General features: G+C 38.4%; 1 protein-coding gene across 1 annotated transcript in view; it reads right to left on the reverse strand.

Annotated features, from left to right (window-relative positions):
• Positions 1-2,405: 2,405 nt before the first annotated feature.
• LOC137261652 (vesicular glutamate transporter 2-like) overlaps positions 2,406-24,435 on the reverse strand; it is a 66,464-nt gene continuing 44,434 nt past the window's right edge. Inside the window, exons 10-12 of the mRNA XM_067799430.1 lie at positions 15,109-15,219; positions 6,203-6,348; positions 2,406-5,053 (exon numbers count right to left, since the gene is read on the reverse strand). Coding sequence (XP_067655531.1) covers positions 4,712-5,053; positions 6,203-6,348; positions 15,109-15,219 — 599 coding nt within the window. The 3' untranslated portion in view covers positions 2,406-4,711. The remainder of the gene's footprint in view (positions 5,054-6,202; positions 6,349-15,108; positions 15,220-24,435) is intronic.

The following is a 24,435-nucleotide window of genomic DNA, read 5'->3' on the forward strand; positions in this document are numbered from 1 at the left end:
AGACCACTAGTCAGTCTCTCAGAAGACAATAGTCAATCTCTAATATTATTGCTGAAGTTTAGTTTCTTTTATCACTGTAGCAACTCAGCCTCTTGTAGTTGTGTTGCTGGTCAATCTATCAAATGACAATTTCTAGTTTGTTACAATTGTTAGTCAATCTATTGTATCAGTTTTACAATTCGATCTCGTATATGCATGTTGTTTGCCAATCTGTCATACAGGTGCTATTGCCCAATGCTTATTATTACTGTTGCTAAGCAGTATACGATATCGCAATTGCTTGTCAATTTTGTAGATGATTATTGCTAATCTGTGTGCGATGAGACCGCAGTTACTCAATCTATTACTACGAAAGCTGCCCAAATCATTCTTGCCGGCATATTTTTGTTGCTACCAATCAGTTATATCACTGTTTACAGTCAACCTCCCTCTGATGTCAGTATTTTACATATCATAACAAAGTATCTAGTCAACGTATCAGTCATATATATATAGTCAGTCATACTAGCTACAAATATATAAGCCCTTGGCCAGCTATTATATATATATATATATTAGCTGGCCAAGGGCTTATATATTTGTAGCTAGTATCAGCTTCATCAGTAGCACATTAAACAGAGTGAACAGCAACAACGATATAGAATATTGACCGACAAGCATCGGGGATATTAATATCTAGGTATCGGCTAACATATATATATTAGCTGGCCAAGGGCTTATATATTTGTAGCTAGTCATGTCCGATACCTAGATATTAATATCCCCGATGCTTGTCGGTCAATATTCTATATCGTTGTTGCTATTCACTCTGTTTAATGTGCTACTGATGAAGCTCATATATTGTGTCACTGATATTTGTCACTGATATCAAATGTTTTAATGCTGTGTTTTAGTCTCTGATAACCCTTATGTAACCACTAGACACCCTTTGATATAGTTTTAAGTATGAACCCTGAAACTATTACGTCATGTTACTCGAATATGTCGCTGACGTATCCGTTAACCCTCTTTGACAGTATGATTCCAACACTCAACTAGCTCGTGTATATGTGATTAGGCATATGCCCTAGATTGGGATTTTCCACCTGTTGTTCGCATTATATATGTAGAATGGACAACTATCATAGTTGTATAATATGTTTGCAAAAAGGTTAGTTCATCCGATCTATGGCAGCTGTCTAACTTATTGTTTTCGACATCTCTTATTGTAAAATGAGAATAACATATGCTGATATTGCATAAATTCAGTGTGTGACAGTTGCAGTATCTTATGTCATTTTTCATGTCAGTCAATCATTCATTTGACTGTTTGAGCTAAATATTTTATGTCATGGTTCCAAAAAATATCTGACTCAAATTTAGGTCTCTTCTACCCATGGTTCAGTTAGTAAAAGTAAGATATATTGTAGATGACAACTTTTTTATTCTATTGTGTTACGACCTTAAGTTTTCGGTGTAGATCTATGTACCTTTGTCAAGAAAGGTTGAACTTAGCAGATTACATATTAACATGGGGTAATAGAAACAACATAAGGTATGCTTGAAAGGCAACAACAAGAAGAACAACAAAATAATGGTTGATTGGTTGTGACCTATAAAATATTCGTGCCTCTATTGTCACTTACCAGCTTATAAACTGCCACTCAAACTTCATACTGTATTACACATCATGTTGTATTATACATCATACTGTATTATACGTCATGCTGCATTATACATCATGCTGTATTATACATCATGCTGTATTATACATCATACTGCATTATACATCATGTTGTATTATACATCATACTGTATTACACATCATGTTGTATTATACATCATACTGCATTATACGTCATGCTGTATTATACATCATGTTGTCTTATACATCATGTTGTATTATACATCATGCTGTATTATACATCATACTGTATTATACATCATGTTGTATTATACATCATGTTGTATTATACATCATGTTGTATTATACATCATACTGTTTTACACATCATGTTGTATTATACATCGTACTGTATTATACGTCATGCAATATTATACATCATGCTGTATTATACATCATGTTGTATTATACATCATACTGTAGTATACATCATGCTGTATTATACATCATGTTGTATTATACATCATGCTTTTATTCCACGTCATGGTTAAAGTTCTTGGATCATACATTTTAATGTGAGTTGAAGCTAGTGAAATGTGATTGCTTCGTGTTTTGCAGTTTTCTCTGGCTCACGGGAAAACCTGAGGATGTGACTGTTGCCAGTTCTGGACACATTTCGTGTTACATTGTACACACTGCTAAATATCACCGTGATTGATATTGATGATTCCTATCAGGAACCGACTGTCCATGCGTGACAAAATAACGATCTGGACATGAAAGGAAAACAGATATTAACGTGTCATGACAATTGGTTTATTTACCAATTTAATTGCTCTTGTTGGTTTATTTACTTGCGCCCTTTCTACTACTTCAAAGTATCGTATGCAAACAGCTCTTCAGTCGGGTTGTATTATTAACAAGGAGGTAATAGCTATGGATGCTAACAATATTTACACATAGTGATTGACATGAATGAACCTGCAATATACATCAACAACTACCTAATATGGGTGAGTATTTCCACATGAAACATCTATGATAGAAGAAGTAAAGAGAAGGTGGGTACTCTGCTCTTACATCGCCATTCTCACCACAAACTATGAAGCGTGTAACAAAACATTGTGAAAAAATGACGATGATGTTCTCTTATCTATCATGATGTATATTCATATACTACATGGAACATTCAGTTTGTCATCAACACAAGTGCTAATAGATCTATCCATGTACTGTCATACAAACACCGCTAATATTGCAACATAACAAGACATGGTTTAACTTCTAAATACAAATATGAAACATATTTAGTTAATACTCTTGCAAATAGTTGTTTTAAATTTCAAAATTTCTTTGCTGGAAAATTTACTTTTATCATTTATCAGTCTTGGATTACATGGAGGCGGTAACACGAAGATAACAGTGCATACATATGCATTGTAGACACTGTAAATCTGTTAAGGGGTACGTTAAATATCACAGATTAGAAGACGAGTAAGACACAAATAAATCACTTGTAGCTTAGTACAAACCGTTATAAATATTCAAAACTTAAAACTCAACACTTTAAGATGACGTTTATGAGTCAACTTGCCACTCAAAATCATTATGTACATTCATGTTATTTACAGAACAGATATGTTTTTAAAGAGATCATTTGAGTATTAGATAATATAAATATAGAATTTCTTTTGCGTCAAATATTTCATATTTAACGTAAATATCTTGATAAATATGCCAGAGAAAATTTTGACAGAAAAGTGCCAGAAATTAGTTAAAGCCGTTGAAGTACTAATGAAATTGATTCATGTCTTTTTGTGGAAGTATACATATAACCTTCACGTATTTATCACAGTATTTCAAAATGAATCATATCTAAATTAATGAGCTGTTGGTTCAATATAAAGAAATCGCCTTCTCTCTTGAATATCAAATGAATCCAAATTGCACGGACTTTCTGCTTTCTCTACCCAACAAACATTATCACAAACATCTGAAGCGATATCACTAGTAACACTTATAATCAAATTCAGTAAACGAAAATTCAGCATTGTAAAAATCAACCATTATAAAGAATACAAACGTAACTTCATTGGTCTGAATACTCCTCCTTTCCCCTTCTTTGTCATTCCATATTTTTGATGTTTCCTATTCCGCTTATACCGGCCTACAGTATATGTTACCACTGAGTATTGATTTTGGTCGTAGACACATGATCAGTTCTCCCCTTTCTCTGTGGAAACAGCTAGATAACTCTTCCTAACCTAATTTACAACCCTCAACTTGAAATGTGCGTTCTCTTTCTTCCACCGTCATCAAATTTAGCTCAAAATGTAATCAACTCAATCCTGGCCCGTGTTGAGGTCCAATCCCATTTTATATTCGGGCATCTGGCCAGAGGGAAAACATTAGCCATTGGGTTATACAGTTGCTCAAAGATATTACCCAGAGCGATTTGGGCAAATTGAATTAGAAAGTGTGATTAGAGCGGCCATGTAAGATGTCCAAAGAAAGCTTGTCTCTTGGAAAATAGACGTTAATAGGAGATACGCAACTACGGCGGCCACCTGATCCCGATAGCCGCCATTTTGGATAGTCACGTGATCACATTTTTCATTTGACGAGCATGGTCGATGATGATTTATCATGATGTGGTTTAAAGCATCTTCTTGTCGTAGAAATTTGATTTTCTACAGTGTTGTATTTGGCCTAATCATATTCTCGGCCATGCTGGCGGACCCTTGTACAGGGATCGTGATTGGATTGGTTGAGAATCCATCCCCTTCTTTCATTGCCGTGAATTCCCTGGATTCGTATTGTTCGATGTTTTTGTTGCTAAGCTTCGTTACTTCCACACTGATTGCACAATGAAACCATCAATCTCGTATCGTGAACATATGATTCAGTTACACCTAATGAAATGAACAACACTCGATTACAATACCGACAGATCCTTTTCAACTCGCCATGTTGCTCCTGACGTGACCTCGAACCAGTATCCATTACTTGAAAATTTAATCTCCTGCTGGTCCTGTGACCTTCAGCGCATGCCAATATTCCTATGACCTACGATGTGGAATTAAATGACAAATGAAATCATCTACTACTTTAGAAATCTCGTTCATTTCCATCAGCCATATAGCGATCTTTCTGTTCCTTCTGAACAAGCTGCTCTTTAGTCTCATACACGGGACTATACGGCGGGGGTACGGGTCCTCCATTGCAAGCAGTGTTCACTTCCCCCTCATACCCGTGGGTTGTGGAACCATAGGTTTGGTATTTCCATGCATTCCCGTCGTCTGTCAGGGTGTGTTCTGGGCGCCAAGTCTCCTCTGCTGGGGGTTCTGCCCATGACTGTTTTTCGCCAGAGGCAAAGATGGCGTAGAACACGACCCCGCAGAAGTGAATGATGCTGGCAATCAAGAACACGGTCTGCCATTCCTGGGCCGCCTGCAAGAACATATCAACATTATGTCACGCAATGTCAGAATGTAAAGCATTTGTCATCATTTCATTGATGGCATTCTAGAAGCCACAGCAATGTCAGTTAACAGTTCTAATTTATGTAAACTCTAATGCAAAATCCGAACGTCAGCTCAAACATTCACATCCATAATTTAGAATTTAAAAATATCGTAACATTAACATTAAGAATACATTTTGAATACTTTGTCTCGCGAAGCGCTGGATGCAAATCTCCTAAACTATTATTCCACTCGAAGGGTTCAAATGCACCAAATCGCTAAAGTGGTTTTCTTCCACGAAACTATTCGTTATTGAAATTGAAACAGATCGACTTTAATTATTTTGCACATGTTCATACCAGCAACCTGTGAGCAAGTATTTCACATAACTCTTACTTCTTTGTTTCGTCCCTCGGGAAACTCATCTCACCGATGCGAGACAAATTTCTGGACGTTTTTACACTTTGGATGTTTTAAATTTAATTATGTGGCCATGTTCCCGTAACAGTTGCACCACATGTGGCCTAATCAGGTTAGTCTTCTTCTTGTAGTAGATCCCTGCTCGTGACAGTGCGCAGTGAAGTTTGTATTATTGATGTTTTCAGCATTTCGAAATGTCGAAAAGTTTGTGTGTAGATGACATTAGCTTCAGATATTTGTGCGATAACAGCTCTATACCCGAATTGTCATCCGCCGTGAGCCGGGTAGCTTGTGTTTTTGTTTAATGCAGTCTCCAGGTGGTCGACAGGACCTAAGGTTATGGTTTGCTTTAGTTGTAACCTATTGAAATGTTCTCTTCTTTATATTTCCAGAATTCCTGATTGATTGCACTCGCCATATCTCACCAATGCTATGGACGCAAGTTAGGGATGATAAATGGCTACATCAATCGAGATCAAAACAGATCTCAAACACAATATGTCACATGGAACAATAACATTTGCCAAAATAGCCGCAGGAAAGGGACAATGCCTTTGTCATTTCGTATGACTAGAAATCCAGTGGTCTTCCCGATAGTACAAGGTCACGTCCACTTTCCCCTATTTACTTTGCTGGATTGAAACTGATTGGTGTTTGATCACACCACAGAAACTAAGTTTGAGCAAACAGGATCTGTCGATCTGTTCTGACCTACCTCTGCTGGAGACTTGTCCTGACCCTTGGTGATGTACTGCACAACAATCGGACACAACATGCCCGACAGCGTCCCTACGCTGTTGGACAGTCCCATCAAGATACTGGCGTACCGCGGGGCAATGTCAAGGTGGTTCACATTGAAACCTGAAAATGAAAGTATTCAGTTATCACCAGATGAGCGTGGGTATACACAGGTATTGGTCCTGGGTATCATGGGTAGTTTGCAGTGAAGACTACCCCCACAACTTCATATTCCACATAAGAAAAAATAGCTCATGACCGCTAGATGATTTAGTCAGTATACGTACATACAGAATGTTTACGTCAGACATTATTTCGATTATCCACCAAACAGATTCCATTGGATTGTCCAAATAGTAATGAAGTTGACACGGATGGTTCATGGGAAATGAGTGGGAGACATGCAACAAAACCTTTACGTATCCACGCCTTGCTGAGTAAAGACCACTATGAACAATTCTTATTTGCGAATTGCTTTACGACATTCAGCTTCAAATAGTTGTTTATACGGAGAACCAAAACTGTATGCATTTTACAAAATCATTTAATTACGTAAACGGAACAATTATTTGGTAAAGCAAGAATCGATAACACGATGAACCAAATACATACTGAATGCAACATATCATTAAAACCCAGTGAGAAGGAAAACTTAAAACCCCCAAAGCTCCAAACATTATGTTGACCCCCGATGTAAGTAATATATATAGAGAGATAAAAATATCTGAAAAATATGAGGAGACATGCAGATATACCTTTAAATATCTTCGTGTATTTCATAATGTACAACTACACGTCTATTTTAATAAATGTATACGCTATTATTATATATGTAAGTGATATCGATACACATTGGGAATAGGAAACGGTGTGTAATATTTGTGGCCATGTATTTAAGCTGCACATAATCACCCAGCTGCATTGTGAGTAAGAATGTCATTTGTGTGTGTCATACACATTCCAGAGAATAGCAAATTTCAAACTCAATGCCACTTACAGTCAATACCGTACTTAAAATATTCAAGATTTTGTCGAAGAGATTTTGTTATACATGTGTGCTGCGAAGAGACTCACATTGTTTTGAACAATGACGTGTTTCAGAGTACAGTGAGAAATCTGGAATGTTTAATGATGATGCCATTAAGACATTAAAGGTCATGTACATCGGTAAGGAGAAGAGATTGAATTACATGATTTATTGCATAAATTGCGAAACATTCCTTGGGGCAGTAAACTTACTGATAATGGAACTTGATGTTGATGTTTGAGAGATTGAGACTTCGTAACTTAACATGAACCTTTGAACTCGCTTGCTCACTCCCGATAGTTGGGCGTCATGATTCGCATAGAGACATCAGTATGACATGAAGCCGATTTGACCTTCTTCATGTACCCAGGACAAAGACATGGCATTTCTTCTATTCCGTATCGTGACAATAATGCCTTATATGTCTCTTGGCCCACTTAGTTTTCTGATCCAAAACACGAAGTCACAATATATTCCACGAGTTCGAGCTTGTGGCAATACAGCTTAATTTGATCAGCGATGATCGATATCTCTCTTGTGTTGTAAATAATACACGGACAATCAACAGTATGCTCTGAACACAGGCACAGATTTCCGCTTGAAATGTACATGCATGTAACGATCATATGATTGACATCCACATAATTATTTCAGACGCTGTATGTATGAATCTGTGAAATGCTGCCTGCTTTGGTTAATCACACCCTTTCAGTGCAAAGACATGGAACCCTGGTCAAGCGTGGTAACACAACTGTGTCGTCAATCTATTAACCCTTAATGTATTAATCTTTAGTGTCTGTAGCAAAGACAATAGCAAAATCGAACATTCGATCATGGTATTTGCCTGTAATTATCAAAGCAAAGCTCTCTGATATCGGCAAGCGTAAAATCAATTGCCGAGACTCTAAGTGGTTTTGGCATAGAGTGTACAGATTAAAGTTGTTGATAGCTGATGCTGATTGCAGCAGAGCTTGTAGATTGCAGTTATCTCAAGTGGGATAAGGTGCCTAGATAAAGACGCATTTTCATCAACATGAAATTGAGTGCAGACTTAGTATTTGTTCAGCGAAACAGATCTAGCGACAGAAGAGGTCATTGACTGTCTCTGATTTCACCTTTACACGCAACAGAGACGCGTGCTTACATAGGTTTTGTTACACATCTCAATGACTCTTCCTTGATATATAGAAGTGAAAAAGAAACTTACGTATCGATGAAATAAAAACAGGCTAGGTGAACATAATTAAGCTTTTTAAACAGATCACATATGGTAATTTGAAAGGAACAAAAGTAATGATGTATTTCTTTTGATGTAGTTTTCCTAGCTTTAACGTATTTTTGCACTTCACCTGTAACAACTCGGACAGATTATTTTTTTTCACAAGTAGATGTGGTTTTGGTGTTAGAACCATACGAATCATAAGACTGGTGGAATTACTTCTGTTTTAGGTAGGAAAAAACTAAATCCCACCTATGGATGTTCTTTCAGAAATCTTCATTCTGTATGTCTAGACGAGTGGTATTATTACATTCAACCTTAATTGACTTGGGGATGACTGCGGTACAAGCTACTACTACTACTACTACTACTACTACTACTACTACTACTGCTGCTGCTGCTGCTGCTGCTGCTGCTGCTCCTGCTGCTCCTCCTCCTCCTCCTCCTACTACTGCTGCTGCTGCTGCTGTTACTACTACTTCTGCTACTACTACTACTACTACTACTACTACTACTGCTGTGCTCCTGCTGCTGCTGCTGCTACTACTACTACTACTGCTGCTGCTGCTGTTACTACTACTTCTGCTACTACTGCTGCTGCTACTGCTACTACTACTTCTGCAACTACTACTATCACTACTACTACTACTACTACTGCTGGCACTGCTACTACTACCACTTCTTCTTCTGCTGCTACTACTACCACTTCTGCTACTACTGCAGCTACTACTACCACCACTACTACTACTACTACTACTACAGCTGTTGCTCCTGGTCAACTGGAGACCAACAAACACCAATGGTATGAAAGAAATACCGACGTTTTCATGTAATATCAAGCTTTTTCTAGACAATGTTGAGGACAATGTTACGCAGTGGATGGATAATGGTGAACACACTTTTATTCAACCACCAGCATTTCAATGAAAAAGATTCTTATTCGAAGTAAATCTCTAATTTCCTTTAGTGATCTCCTCACCTAAATGCCATGGATTATTGGTTACTTTCAAGCCTCGCTTAATTCATTTCATGATTTGGGAGGATTTGGAATCTTTTTAAACAATAACAGGCTGTGGATTTTCAGCTAATGGAATATTTCACACATCAGTGCCTTGATGATAGAGCAAAGGCATGTATTAGGAAAGTAATATTCAACCAATATTCCATGTATCGAATCATATTGGTTATTAATAGTCACGCCGTGCCTTCTTGTGTCTTAACATGTTCAGCTGTAGTAAATGCGAAGAGCAACTTTATCTTCCTTAGAGCGGTGGCACTGCCAATTTGAAAGCAACCAAGCATTAAATAGGTCTCCTCTCATCTGAGCTCCAATCCCTATTCTTGGTACTCGTTGGTCACGGGAACCTAAAAAAAGTGACAGGCAGCGGACTAACCCTGGAGTTTAGACAAAACCTGATAACTGTCTTTTTAGTTCGGCAACAGAATCAATTTTAGGCGGAGTAGATGACCCTCCTCATCTGATCGCATTTTATGATGAATTAAACTTGCTGAAGCAATAAACATCACATTTTGCCGCACTCCCGGAACACTTGGTAATCTGGGCTGCCAGAGAATCATAAAATCTCACTAATCATCATCAATTTCTCACCAGACATGTAAAATATATCACCCATCCACACGTGTTACGCATTGATTTATAATTGCCAGGGATATGAACATATATTGAGCCTGTACGGTGTGGGCCACCTTGTCGTACGCCACTTTCTTGGTTAATAAGTGTGATTGAGTGAAACAAAGCTTGCCGAGAACTGTTCTTCATGGGCATGAAAACGTTTATAGTTTGTTCACAAAAGATTTTCCCTTCTTTATTGTTTCTTCGATTGAAATGTGTTTTACATGCCAACAGGCATCTAACTGCAAATGGACACATAATACACCGGGTTGTCTGGATTTGAGATGTATGTTAGTAATAAGACATAAATATGTCAAGAGGAATGGGCTTTTTACTAGCTTCCTCGCAGTTGCAGGTCTCATAATGTCTGTTTACATAAGGTCTTTTATTGTTTAATGAATTATTGATAACTTTTTTCAGCTATTTGCAAATGCGAATGATTAGGAATTTATATTTCACGTGGTGTACAAGTGTGTTGCGTGAACGTCAGACTCTACAACGTACAGCCACACCAGTGACATCTGATAGTGTACAAATTTTACAGATCTTCCCATGGGCATAAATACAGGCATACACACAACCTGAAAAAAAATATATTGCTTTCCTAATGAACCGACACCCGGTGTTAAAACAGAAACAGTTTGTAAATGTTTTTTTAAAATATACTCTTATAGGATATCTATATATGGCACATATCCGGACAACTAGTGCTTGCTCACACCGCTGTACCTGTATTTCCCTTGATCAGTAGATGTTAATTTCAACGGACCATCGTATTATACATCTCAACTCCTTTGGAAGTATAGGACTCCTGTTGCATCTAGGCGCACCGAGTTATTTGTGGCTTTCTCATCCTAACGAGGTACCCATTCTCAGTTGGGTAGACTGGGACACATAGTGACAGTACATTGTCCAAGTTCATATACGATACTGTACCTCCAGCTAGGTGTTTTTGTAAGATATGTGGTTCTTTTAAGTGCACATTTTTATGCACTGTACATTAGGGGTTGGGACAAAACTGAATGAGTCTGCACACAAAATTGACTCCAAGGTTTTTACACCCGGTCACAGTTGGTTCTGATCCCGTCACCACAATCTCTCTGGATCACTAGCCTGACTAGCCAGCTCGTGCAACGCGCCCCGGTCAGAGTTTGAGGCCTGCATTTGACTGCAAAAATGGCGTGAAAATACGCATGGGCACTTATTCATAAGAAAATATTGTGGATAAGTATTGACATTGCATAGTTCAGTGTAATACAGTTTGAGAAAGTAACAATAACATTTTTGCATCTAATTCCAAGCCCTTTGTAATTAAGACGTGCTTATGGGGTTGCCCATAGAATGTATCATATAAAATGTAAATGAACGTATCCATTGTATATTTCATTTAATAACTGTTGACTGTACAAAAGTGATCTTCGCATATCTGAACAAAACTATACCAGTGACGTTTCCAGAATGTATTTCGATTAATAACATGACCATGAAAGAGTGAATTGTATATTTTCATTAATAACATGAATATGAAAATGCTAATTCTGTCCTTAACACTGGTGGACGAGTGCAATGTACATGACCTCATCCAGTGTAGATTTCTATTTAGAACATGCATGTGCAAGTGGCTGTTGTATACTTCCACCAATGACATGTCCGTAAAAATATCCTTTCTCTATCCCCTTAATAACTTGCCAACGTATCTGTGCATTGAATATTACTTCCAGTACATGCTGGTGAGTCTGTCTACTGCATACGTCGTACAGTATTATTGTAAAAGTGTCAGTTTCATATTTCTCTTAGTAAGTCTGTTCATGTACGTCTCATTAACACGTGGCCTATGACTATGTTCATACCATGGTGAAACTGCCATTGTATATGTCCATTAATATCATCCCTATGAATGTGTCCACTGCATGTGTCCCTGAATAACATGCCAGTGAAAGTGTACCTTGAATGTATTTTTATTAACATGGCTGTGAATGTGTTCATTGTAAAGGTGTCCTGGTTTTACTTCATAAACAAAAAAACGAATATTTCTAGTTACGTTGTCATTAAACACGCCCGTGAAGGTTCTGAAATATATTCCATTAAATATAGAGGAGAAAGTATCCATTGTGTATTTGATTACATCATGCCACTGAAATTGCCCATTCTATACCGTAGCATACACATGCGGATGAAAGTGCCTCATAACATTCTTTCACCTGACAAAGGGGGTTGAAGTATCGTAAAATTATTGTCCTCCTGAGAGGGTACGTAAGTCCCAAAACATTCCATGTACATTTAGACTTAAGTTTCTACTTGTTTTATTCATAGTATACGTGTATTTTTAATTTGTGGCTAGATGTGACTAAATTGCTAATATCTGAAGGGATGGTGTAAATCCAACTAGGGTCCATGCAATAAGCTAAGGTACTGTAAGTCCCCATGGCCTCTAGAGTGGTGATTTACCTTCAGTTGTTGGTGATCTATAGCCTGTTTTTTTATTGTATTGTCTGAATAGTGATATTAGTTTAACTTTTCACGCTACTTTTTCAAGAATGTTCTGGTCACGATATGGCTGCAATATTGCCGATGTGACGTTAAATATTAACTCACTCACTTTCCTCTGATGAAGGAGTAATGACAATCTCCTAAACGTTGTGTTCACCACAGTGATGAAGCCGACGTCCATTAAAGTCTCTTCATGATGTGTATCACTTCTAAATGCCACTCAAAGACCTGATGAATGAGTCATTTGTACTTTCAAAAATTCATGTGGTATAAACTGATCTTTGAAATGGATATAAAAAGTAAGGTTGGAAAGGGGTTTCTTGTATAATGCGTATATAACCATGCTGGCGTTGCTACGAACTATTCACACGTTGCTGGGCTGGAATGCGATTACCACGAAACAATGGAGGATATTGTTCTGAACTTGTCAAGATCGGAACAGAAAGCCTCAGATTACTATTGACATCCTCAATATGGAGAAAATGACGGTTTCGCACTCTTCATTGTTTGCCCAAGAGTAACCTATAAAGTGTAGCTGACTCCTGACAACTCCAATCGATGGCTGTTCGTGGGAAATATCGCCATCACGAACCCAGAGGCGGTTTAGCTTCCAACCAACGTGACCACATCGTTTAGATATGATCGCGTATCAAACAAAGGTGTCTAGCTGATCTGGGCAATCTTCTGTAGTTTAAGTACGTTTTAGCTATATGATGACTGCTTGACATTTTACTCTACATGTTACGTGTTTGATTTAGGATACACCAGTCGAGACGGCATATATGTAGTAGAAATAGCCGCAGACAAGGATCACCAGAAACATCGCTAAAACCAGTAACTAACAATCTAACATCATCTCTGGTTTCGTATTCCAATACGTTCTCCAAATATCAAAACCATAAACTTAATACCCATTACATGCTCAATATAGATCAAACTGTAACTGTTGTTTAATTTGAAATACGTATTGTGGACTTGGTTTGAAAATTCAGCCGAGCTTGGAAATTGTATTATCGGTTTTTATACACATGTAATCGATGATTTTTCATCCTGACATCCAAATTTACTGACCAAACACTGTACAATCCGACCATCATTTTCCGTGACGTCTCCTACATGCATGGATCACTTTAAGGGCCACATTGTGTCCTTCACCTTGGTGTTATGGCGCGGTGCTTTACATTTAACTTGATGTTTTTTACATCAATAATACCAAGCTGGTCCGTATTCATGTATATATTGACGTGCCCCAGTTTCCTCACACTTTTATTGTTCTGATTGACAAACATTAGCCACGAACTAGAAGAGGATACATACATTCTCAAGAACATTATATAGTCAGTTTTCGCCCTTTTACATCATATCCGGATGTGTAGTCTCATCCTCCGGCACAAGACAGCCATATATCAGGAAGCTGTTTATCAAGGGCTGATGGCGTGGTCTGCCTCTTATCGTATATTTCAATAAACCTTTTATCGGCCGTCAGCGAGCCCGATTCTTTCCCTATTGATCACTAATACCTTCAACCAACACTGAGGGCAGGGCTTTATCTGTTCCCCGTCTCATCATCCCTAGCCACAAAGAAATCCTCTGACGTTCCTCATATTCTGTAGACTGGTGGACAAAAAGGGTTTTATGTTCAGATTAACGGGTAATAGTGTTAAAACCTTCGCAGGAGCAAATATTTGCGGGAAATCGTTCTGGCAATCAGTCCAAATGAAACAGTTTTCACTTAAAAGGGTAGAGTGGAGGGATTAATCTGGCATTTCAACGAGAGGGGCAGCTTTTCCGGAAAATGCCATCAAATCATGATTATGAAAATTCCAACCCTGTCCCCCCAGTCCTCATCTCCAATTGATTTGCTAATGAAACGCAGATTTTGCTAGAAGTGGACTCTTTCAAGGAGGCAAACTTCAGAAAAAACTTTTTAACTTTGATGAAGATTGTAAAAGGGTGTTTTTTCATTAAATTGAGTGTGTAGATGATGGAATGTTTAGACATTACACAAGCTGCTGCAGCACCCACACACTCGTTCAGCCTCTAAGACTCTTACACACACAGAGCATATAGAACATTCAGATCCTGTAGTCTGATGGACCATCGGCGTCATTAGAACACACAGTTGGGCATTTCTGTTCAAAAACACTTTACATAAAAGAGTTTCTTCGGACTTTCCAACTGCATTTTATGAAATGGAACCATCAAATACTTTCCCTTCCAATTCAGTATTTGCCAAAATAAGATCTTTTTTGTATAAATTACGATTACTAATTCGGATTTTGAACTCTTTCAACGCATGTCATTCCACGCATAAGGAACAAACGGATTGCGTTTCTTTGAAGTGATGTCATGGCTCTGTTATCAAAAGGACAACACACACGCGTAGTGTTGTACAAAAGCTTTTCCGTCAGCTGGTAACACATTTCCCCATCACCGTCTTTTGCAAGGAAGGGATTCGATAAAATGTAAACCAACAGTCATTCTGTGTTGAATTCATGGCGTATAACACCTTACCGGAAATGGCAAATCCACTGAATCCTACGGCTAGAGTGAGGCAGACTATTGAAGTAGCTGTGTCACGGGTGAAGCCAACGCCCAATAGGAAAACAGCTTCCATCCCGAATCCTGAAACAGAAGGCAACAAAACAACAGTGAGACATCAAAGTGCATTCATGTAATCTCAAGAGACTAATTTTACAACTCTGAAATTCCTATGACTTCCACGTGAATTAGAAATTTTATAAATCTTATACAAAAAGTTGATTGAAAGCCTTTTATCTCAACACAAATGTGGTTTAAATGGTTTTGGAATTTACAACTATAGCAACACACGTCACAAATAGAAAAGGCATCATATTGCAAACAACCTTTTCTTCAAGCGCTGTATTTTGATACTTCTCAGACTTGCCCGAATCGCATCAATACTGTTTGCACAAATATGATAGATGAAGCTTTATGTGTGATAGTATTTTTTTCTCGGAGTCAGGTTAGTGTGGCATTAGGGCGTTAGACATCATTGGCAGATGCGTGTTCCTTTTTTCAAAGCACACGTTATTAGCCAGTAATTACATGCATGGAGTACATTCACTAAAATGACACATGTTCTGTTTTGGGAGTCAGTGGTCTTGTACACTGAAGAATCTATTTGCAACTAGAGCTTATTTTATATGGCAGTGTATGATTTCGGACATCAATCATTAAAGCATATGACGGTGTGTTAGTGTGACTTAGCATTTGGTGTATGGCGCGACAGCACAGCCGCGTTGGTGTCGGGGAGGTTGATAACCGTTATCGCAAACTACTCACGAGGATTAGGTAGCCACGGGGGTCACTTATAATAGTGGACGGATTGGCAGACAGATAAGCGAGCGGGGACGTGGTAATTTATGTTGCAGTCTGATATTTCGGGACAGATGAAGGTTGACTTTGACGAGAGGCATCCGGCAGCCCTACAGGCTAGTTGCGACTATTTGCGCGTTGACTGAATCCAGAACTTGGTAGAAATTATATGTTTGTATAACCAGCGCATAAGGAATTACACGAAAGTCACACTGAATTGATATTTACTTGTCGGAACTGATCAACCCTACTGACTAAAATGTATTTGTTGGGGAGTTTGGTGTTAATTCTATTACGAGGTTCGAAACTACTAAGCTAGCAAAATCAGGAGAAACAAGGCGCAGTGAACTCCATGTCTGTATTACTGAAATACATTAAGCACAGCTGCGATCACAAGACACCTGAACAGAGACAAATTGACTAATGCTTAGTCTTTGAATATATATAGTTTCAACAGTAACAAACAAAGGAGATCAGGGCCCGATTTCTCGGAACAAACGTTCAACTGCATTTTTTAGACTAAAAATGTCCAAACAACTAAAGAAATCTGTCCACCAAATTCAGATTGTCTGCTATGTTTGAGCTGGATACCAATATCCTTTCATTCTGGAAAATGCATGTTATTGCATTTTCTCAAATTTGAACAAAAGCCTGAACTTAAGTCAAAACTCAGACTTAAGTTTATTTCGAGAAATCGGGGCCAGAGATTCAAACTGAGGAAATCTAAACTTGCTTAATTTAAGACTTTCGCATTAAAGAGAGGGTTTGGAAGTAGGGAAAATAATGTGGTTCAGAGACTGTGAGACAGACTAAGAGATAAACTTTGGAAGCATTTGAGTATATTTTATTTTAAAACATATTCTTGATTGCTGTGATGTTTGAGTTACACTATGATGCCATTACACATTGCCTTTAGTCATACATTTGTCAAATTCAAAAGCTAATTTCACCTTTAAGACATGTTTAATCAATATGTAACATCTACAGTCATACGGTTTTCCTGGGATGAAACATCAGTTCCCAGGAGCGGATCTGCCCGTCCCGCTTTCGACGATATATAAGATCGGTATAGTATGACTGTGCCGTTTGGAAAGGTAACTGTCACATTGTATGTTGCGCCAAAACGTTTTGATAACAGATCTGGAAAGATTCCATGAGTTCTGAGAAACGTTCAGCACACATTATATTTGAATAAGACAACTTTATTACGATGAAATTGATGGTTTCTGTATTTCAACTGGCAGCGAATAGTTCACCTGCTCCGTTCTTTGAGGAAAAATGTCACTAGGTTCGAACACCAGGTCACTAGTACTGCCGCGTTCATAAACTCAATCATTGTATTGACTACAAAGGGACATGTTGATAGTGTCACAGTGTAATACAACTAATCGATTTGCAATCAATTCTTCGTGTTCTTGTGTTAGCAAGGTAAACATGGACATTAATACAAACTAATCAGATTATCCCTGTACTAATTTACACGGACTTCGTTCTCCTGTATCGCTTGGCCTGAAGCTGACAACCGCCGTGGTGTATTTCAGGATGCCGGGGTCGTTTGTGCCCCTTAAACTTTGTGCTTAAGCGAAACACGTCTAAGAACTGATTGGCTTCAGGTACAGCTAATTACCTGTTCGGAATTACCGCAGAAACAAGGTTGGGTTCTGTCCTCAGACTAAAAGTTTTACACTTTTCCAATGAACTAGAAAGACTTGCTTTACTCACATGGTACATGGCTTGTTTAGTACTCATTTCCATGTCTGATAAATCATCGACAGATTATATGTCTTCCTTTCGTCAGTGACACACACAGTTTGCAAATACAAGGACTAAGGCTTCAACTGTATTTATGAAAAGTCGAATTTATGAATAAGCGACATGTTTTAAAATTGTTTATGCGATAATCCAGAAGCGCGAGAAATCCTAAAACACAATAACATTACTTATTTAACTAAAGACGACAACGCCATGAGCCGGGAAGAGAATTTTGCAACATATATGCTATGATATAGAATATAAGAAATACAATATTTATGTATATATTATATACAGCAATATGTATACAAAGTTCCCTTCCCGGCTCCACCGTCCCACATTACCTTCAGGGATGACTGGGCGGTTGGATAGCCGGGTTAAATTTTAAGCGTTCGCTCGTCACGCTAAAGACTCGGGGTCGACTCCCTACGAGGGTATAATATTTGAAGCCAGTTTCTGGTGTCCCCTGTCGTGATGCTGTTGTAATGTTGTTAACAGCGGCGTAAAATAAACTCACTCACTCACTCAGGGATGATTTGACAGGAGCAAACACAACTCACTTTGTATGCAAACTGTTTAAGGGATGGTAATGTTTACCCCTCAGCCCTTTAATGTTAGAACATCACATATGTTTTCTGTAAGCTTTATCATATTACTGTTTTATCTGTTACGCTCAGCGGCCGAGACTGACATTTCTTTCGGGTTTAAGTGTAATATTTACATCTACATGTTCTGATTTTAACTTGTGATTCGGCGATTTTTTTAGCAAATCAAAGCTACTATACGGGTATGGTACTAAATGACCACTGGTGGGCTGAAAATGTTATGGGATGGAATCTGTTAGTAGTAAAATGCTGTTTTCCATAGGTGTTCGTTATCCCCTGATGCTGATCTCAGACAGTCCCGATCATGGCACATTCAACTTTGAAATGTATTCGTCAAAGACAAATTTCAAAACCTGCAATATAATAACGTCGACAGAAAACAGCAATAAAGTAACCTCTTGTCTTGCTTGTGTCATTACACGTGTGTTGTGCTTCATACAGATTATCTACGAAAACAGTAAAATTTGCAGTCTACCCAATGGAATCCATGTTCCCATGGTTATGTAAATTCTATTTCTAAAGAAATGATGGTAAAGTGTTCCTTTCTGAAAAGTTAAGTAAATATTTTTTTTCAGTAATGATTTCGACGTTGTAAGCATTACGTTTAATACTTGCTGACAATTTATAATTCAAGTCACTTACAATTTTAATTCACTATGTAAAGCTATTACATGTGTGAGCGACAGAAATTAACTGCAAAATAGCGCATTTTCCTTATTCTGTTTTCCAGAAAGGTAATTACGTCATTGCTCAGCACACTACCGTCGAAATTAGCCAAACCCTCTGCTTTTAGGCAACTCATCACCGTAAAATGATTTTCTCTAACACAGCATAATTAGCTTAATGCTCCAGAGTACAAGACTCAACCATTATTCCTTCTAATGCTTTACAACGTAAACATGCCCGCGATGAACTGAAAACATCGTAGGCGTGCAAGGCTACTTTGGTCACGCAATAATTTTACCTACCGCCAGATTCAAAACTGATCGAATTAGAATCGTATGGTTCTGTTTGTTGATGACGGTGGATTCGTGGCATCTCATCAGCTGATGAGTTCTAATTCACCTCCAGCATGTATTCCCACAATTTATCACGCGTGCTTTAATTAGCAGTGTTCAAATTAGCAAGCGAGTAATATCCGGTCTAAGGTGCTAGCGCCTAAACGCCCGCGGCGAACGCGGACCAATCCGCAGAGAGGATTCATTAGAGAGACACAAAAAAGCACGGCATCAGCACGCAAGAAAAAATACTAGACAGTTCAGAAGGATTCTTGACAAATGATCAGCGAAAAAGATAAAAGAAAGTCCTATCCTCTGTGTCATAGGCGACGGTTTTCCAGTGATATATTGTTAATTTTTTGTTTGGTCGAGTAGCTGGTGACACGCAACCAAAGGAGTATTTCATGAGGTTATTTTTTTATAAAGTTTATTTTTCACGCAGGTTTTCTGAAAAAGCATCGTATTGGAATTACATTTTGTTTTTCATATTTTCAATATATGAAGTAGTTATGACTGTGATATATTCTAATGTGTCACATCTTTTCTTCTAAGATGAAACTAATGACATTAGTGTTTGAGTTTGCGTGTTTGTGTGTCCATTCAAGCAATGATAAAGCAACTCATTCACTCTTTACCTGTTCTTTGCACACGTAATTCTCTGTGCATAACAGAGGAGCATTTTTGGACGTTGTCACCTATCTCCATGGCAGTTAACACCAAATGAAAGGACGTGCAAAGTCGTATATTTAAACTAAAACATTGTTCTGAAAGATATGTTCATTAGAGTTAAATGACAACCGTTAAAACATTAGGAATATAACAGACATATTTGTTTTGTCTGATAGCCAAATAACCAATGCCTAAATATGAAAAAGCATTACATTTGATATACTACCGAAATCACAGTAATCCATTTGTTCGACAATAATCGACTCTAATTATCTTAAATGTAAATCTGATGAAGAAATTGCAGGAGCAGTGAAACTAGGGGCAAACATACGTCTACCTACCCCTAAACAAAACGATCAGCATACAAAAAACATCTACCACCCACATCCCGGCCAGCCACTCAACAACTACACCACAAAATGTTTTATGTCCTAATAAAAAACATTATCCTATCATTAGTGCCTTTCCACATGCAGAAAACACATCTGTGTGTACCGTGACAGCCCCGTATCACTTGAGCATCACATTGTCGTGATGAGGGAAATATTCACAATATGACAATGCTAATGGACATGCCTATTTCCTGACTCTTCTTTTCGCAAATGAATATTTTATCACGCGGTATACCCATTTGTAAACTGATGACCAGACCACGCCTCATCACAGCAGGTTTCACTGGGCATTTGATGAACAAACTTGTGTTGTCTGGACCCAAAAAGACCCAGAAGATGAGGATGGTTTTGGGCACGTCATGTTTTTTAAAAGTACCTTGTACAAGAAAGCGTCAGGAACCATTTTCCATAATTGTAAAATGTGCGTTGGTTCTTGTATAACGCCGCACTCAGCAGAATCCCAGCAATAATGCGGCGGTCTGTAAATAATCGACTCTGGACTGGACAGTCCACCATGGAAATCGTAAAAGGCGTCTGCTAAACCAGAGACAATGGACGATGCCAACCATATTATGACCGCGTTTATGAATCAGGTTGAAACAGTGATGATGCTTGTGCTACAGATACGGTGATCACATCCTGCACCCATCACCCGAAGATGTCTAGCTTAGTCATTCAGAGAAATACTGTGTGGGTTCTGATGCAAGTCGAAAACTCGACGGTAACAAAAATATAAAATTGACAGTATTTGCATGAATTCGCTTTGAATTTTTGCCCTCCAGTACTGTGCATAGCCAGCACAAAAAGACTTGTTTAGAGCCTCATTTGGACACGTCTACCTGAACTAAAGCAGACTTAAATTAATGATTCTTGGAAAATGTGGTTAACGTTGACAGACATTATTCGCCATATTCAAATTGTTTTATACGCAGATATTATTGGCCATATTAACACAGATTAACACATAAAACAAGATCTGGTTTTCAGACAGTATGACATGGTTTCAGTGGGTGCCATCGCAACCTACAGTTTGGCACATTGTTATGGAATCTACATCAGTTCTTCGCATAAATAGTTTTAGACTGTTGAATGTAAATGAAACAGCACTGTGTTACACAACAAACAGACACATATTATGTCGACTGTGTTATTAATTTATGAATTCTGCGATCCTATATATGTGAGTGTAGGTATTGTGACTACAAAACTCAGGCCAATGTCAATTAGAGATATTGACCTAAATGGTCATTTTTCAGTATTAATTATGCGGACAAAGAAAACGAACGCAGTGTATTTATGTCAGAACTGTCACGGTGGAGAGTCATTAGAAACTGAGATGGTGTCCAAAAGATCCATTAGGATAAGATTTATTTTGATTAAAAGTGGACACATGCAGCTTGATGGAGAGTTTCTACTATGCCTGAAAACATTGTAATGAAAACCACGTTTGCTTCCCACTGACACTGTGCCGTAACATCAGCAGACAGAGCCAACTGTCCCAGCCACCCACAGAGCGATGCCCCGATTAAAATGCTCTTCTAAAGACTCTCCAGTCAGAAAGCTTCTCTCCTTGGCGGTACTCCTGGTTCGATAACGAAATAATTCAATTAAATTATTGAAAGCTAAGCTCGATTCAGGAAACTATCGCTTTGATATAAGCACGGTCTGATGTCTTTGGTCCTGACGTGTCTAAGCCTTAGCGTGATAACCAAACCCATTGGAGATTTGGCAGCAACCTCGATCTGAGTCCCAGAGCCTCGTTTTAATGAGAATGGAGGCGGCGATTGACTTTAAAAATTGATTGTGTCGATGGGCGGTATACAGTCCTTCCACGCGCATGCCACAAAAGCCCATGTCTTAGAGGTAAACACGCACGCATGGGTTTGATATGATTAAAGTTACGGATTGGGGGTGGCAGGCAAGCCAGAGCACGCCAAGAGAAAATCCGATTACCTTTCCTAAAATGCATGTCTTGAATGCTTTTGTAGTCTCTCTCACATCCAGATGAGCAGCCAAAGAAAGCGACTTAGGGAACAGGGCACGGCATTACGGTTAATGATGATTAATAATGGACTGCTCAAAGTGGTCGGACTTCTCTCTGAAGACATGGTACATCGGGCTTATTACATGCTCCCTCCGAGAATTCGAAAGTTTATCATTTTCGTGAAGACGCGTAAATGGAAGCATACTGGATTATTGTAGCCAATTTGGAGCCTGTCTTGCGCAACTTCCTACAGAGGAAGTTGAGTTGATTTCAGACAGTTATATTGGAATGGTAGGTTAGGTTCATGCCTGTCTGTTTTGGAAATTTCCTCGTCAGGTTAAGTACAGTTGATACTGATTTAAAACACAGAAACCTTATGTCTTTTTCACTTTTATAAACTTTACCAGGAACCTTAACAGCCCTGTGATGAGCATAGCTTCTATAAATGGAAGCATATCACCTGTGAACGGTAGAGAGGTTACAATTATTCCCGTTGGATTTTGTCAGTAAATTACAAATTTCATAGATTAGAATTTACTAAGAATTTAGAGTTTGCTTCTGAAGTGATACGGGCTTATTTACAGCTTCAAAGACTGTTGGTTCATGTGGTCAGTCAGCTGGACTAATTTACACCATCAAACCAAGGGGTGACTGTGTGTTGATGTGTCAAACCAGCTGAACCAAGGGGCTTTATTGTGAATTGATACTCCCTTGGCACCGCAGAAGTCAAGGTTACACATCACTTGACACATTCCGGTATGAGTTTCACATACCAAAGGTGGTTCAAATCTGATTTGCTATCGTAATGAACATTTCTAAACAGTGGTGTGTTACTTAACAAACGGAATAATAAACGAAGTATTTAATCAACACCTATTTGTTACCAGAAAGAGAAATGATTAGGAACATCAATTGGTGAAGGAAACGAATCATCAGGACTTAGGACGAAGCCTATCGAGTATCATCATATAACGTCTCGTCAGCGAATTGGTACATTGTGCCAGTCTGTGTATACACAGACGCTCACAATTGTATTTTAGACACGTGTGTATACACGCTGCTGCCAATGGAACGTAATGTCAGGTCCTATGTTGAACATCGATATGGTAGTATACTTGCACAGGTTAGTTTCAGAGACAGGATCTGTTCAAACCTACGATGAAGATAAGACACTGTTGAAAAGCAGGGTATGTTACGTTAACTGCAGTTCTACGTTAGGACCTATGCTGGGGATCAGACACAGACAATTAATAGGATAATATTATGTAAAGCTATTGCATTAAGACATATGGTGAAGATCAGACAACATGAACACTTGCTATTTAATTTCCGTGGAAGGTCGTCCTAGGACCGATGTTGAAGATGAATTAATGTTGTATGCTAGGCGTGATAATTTCAGAGGAACGCCATGTTTAGATCCATGTTGAATATCAGGAACTGTTATTTTACTAGCATAAGTTAGATCCAGATGAAGTTTATTCGTTATCCATATTGTTAACCACACCGTTGCACATACGTTACTTCCATGCAATGTTTTGGTATTTAAATATCGAACTTCAACGGCAGAGGTTGTTTCTCGAAACAGATATGAGTGGACGTCATATGTGACTAGTGAAGAAAGTCATAGGAATGAATAATGATGACAACGGATGTTCACAAAAGGGTAAGAGTCACCGCTAGCACCTTAGTAGTACAAAGTAGGTGTTTATTGCCCACCACCTGGACTTTCCTTTATAACAAAATGTCTACCAGTGTGCACTTGAAGACGTTGAGTGGAACGTTGCGTTCATTCTCTTCTTCATATGTGTAATCCTGACAACTCTTTTATGGGGTTAATGTGGTGTGCATGTGACGAATTATCCGAAGAAGTAACCTATTAAAGTGTTCTTCAATGTATGCTCGACCTGGGAGTGAACGTTACGTCAGAAGAAGTAACCTATTAAAGTGTTCTTCAATGTATGCTTGACCTGGCAGTGAACGTTACGTCAGAAGAAGTAACCTATTAAAGTGTTCTTCAATGTATGCTCGACCTGGGAGTGAACGTTACGTCAGAAGAAGTAACCTATTAAAGTGTTCTTCAATGTATGCTTGACCTGGGAGTG

Source organism: Haliotis asinina, chromosome 14 (assembly GCF_037392515.1).
Source record: "Haliotis asinina isolate JCU_RB_2024 chromosome 14, JCU_Hal_asi_v2, whole genome shotgun sequence".
NCBI classification, from domain to species: Eukaryota; Metazoa; Mollusca; class Gastropoda; order Lepetellida; family Haliotidae; genus Haliotis; species Haliotis asinina.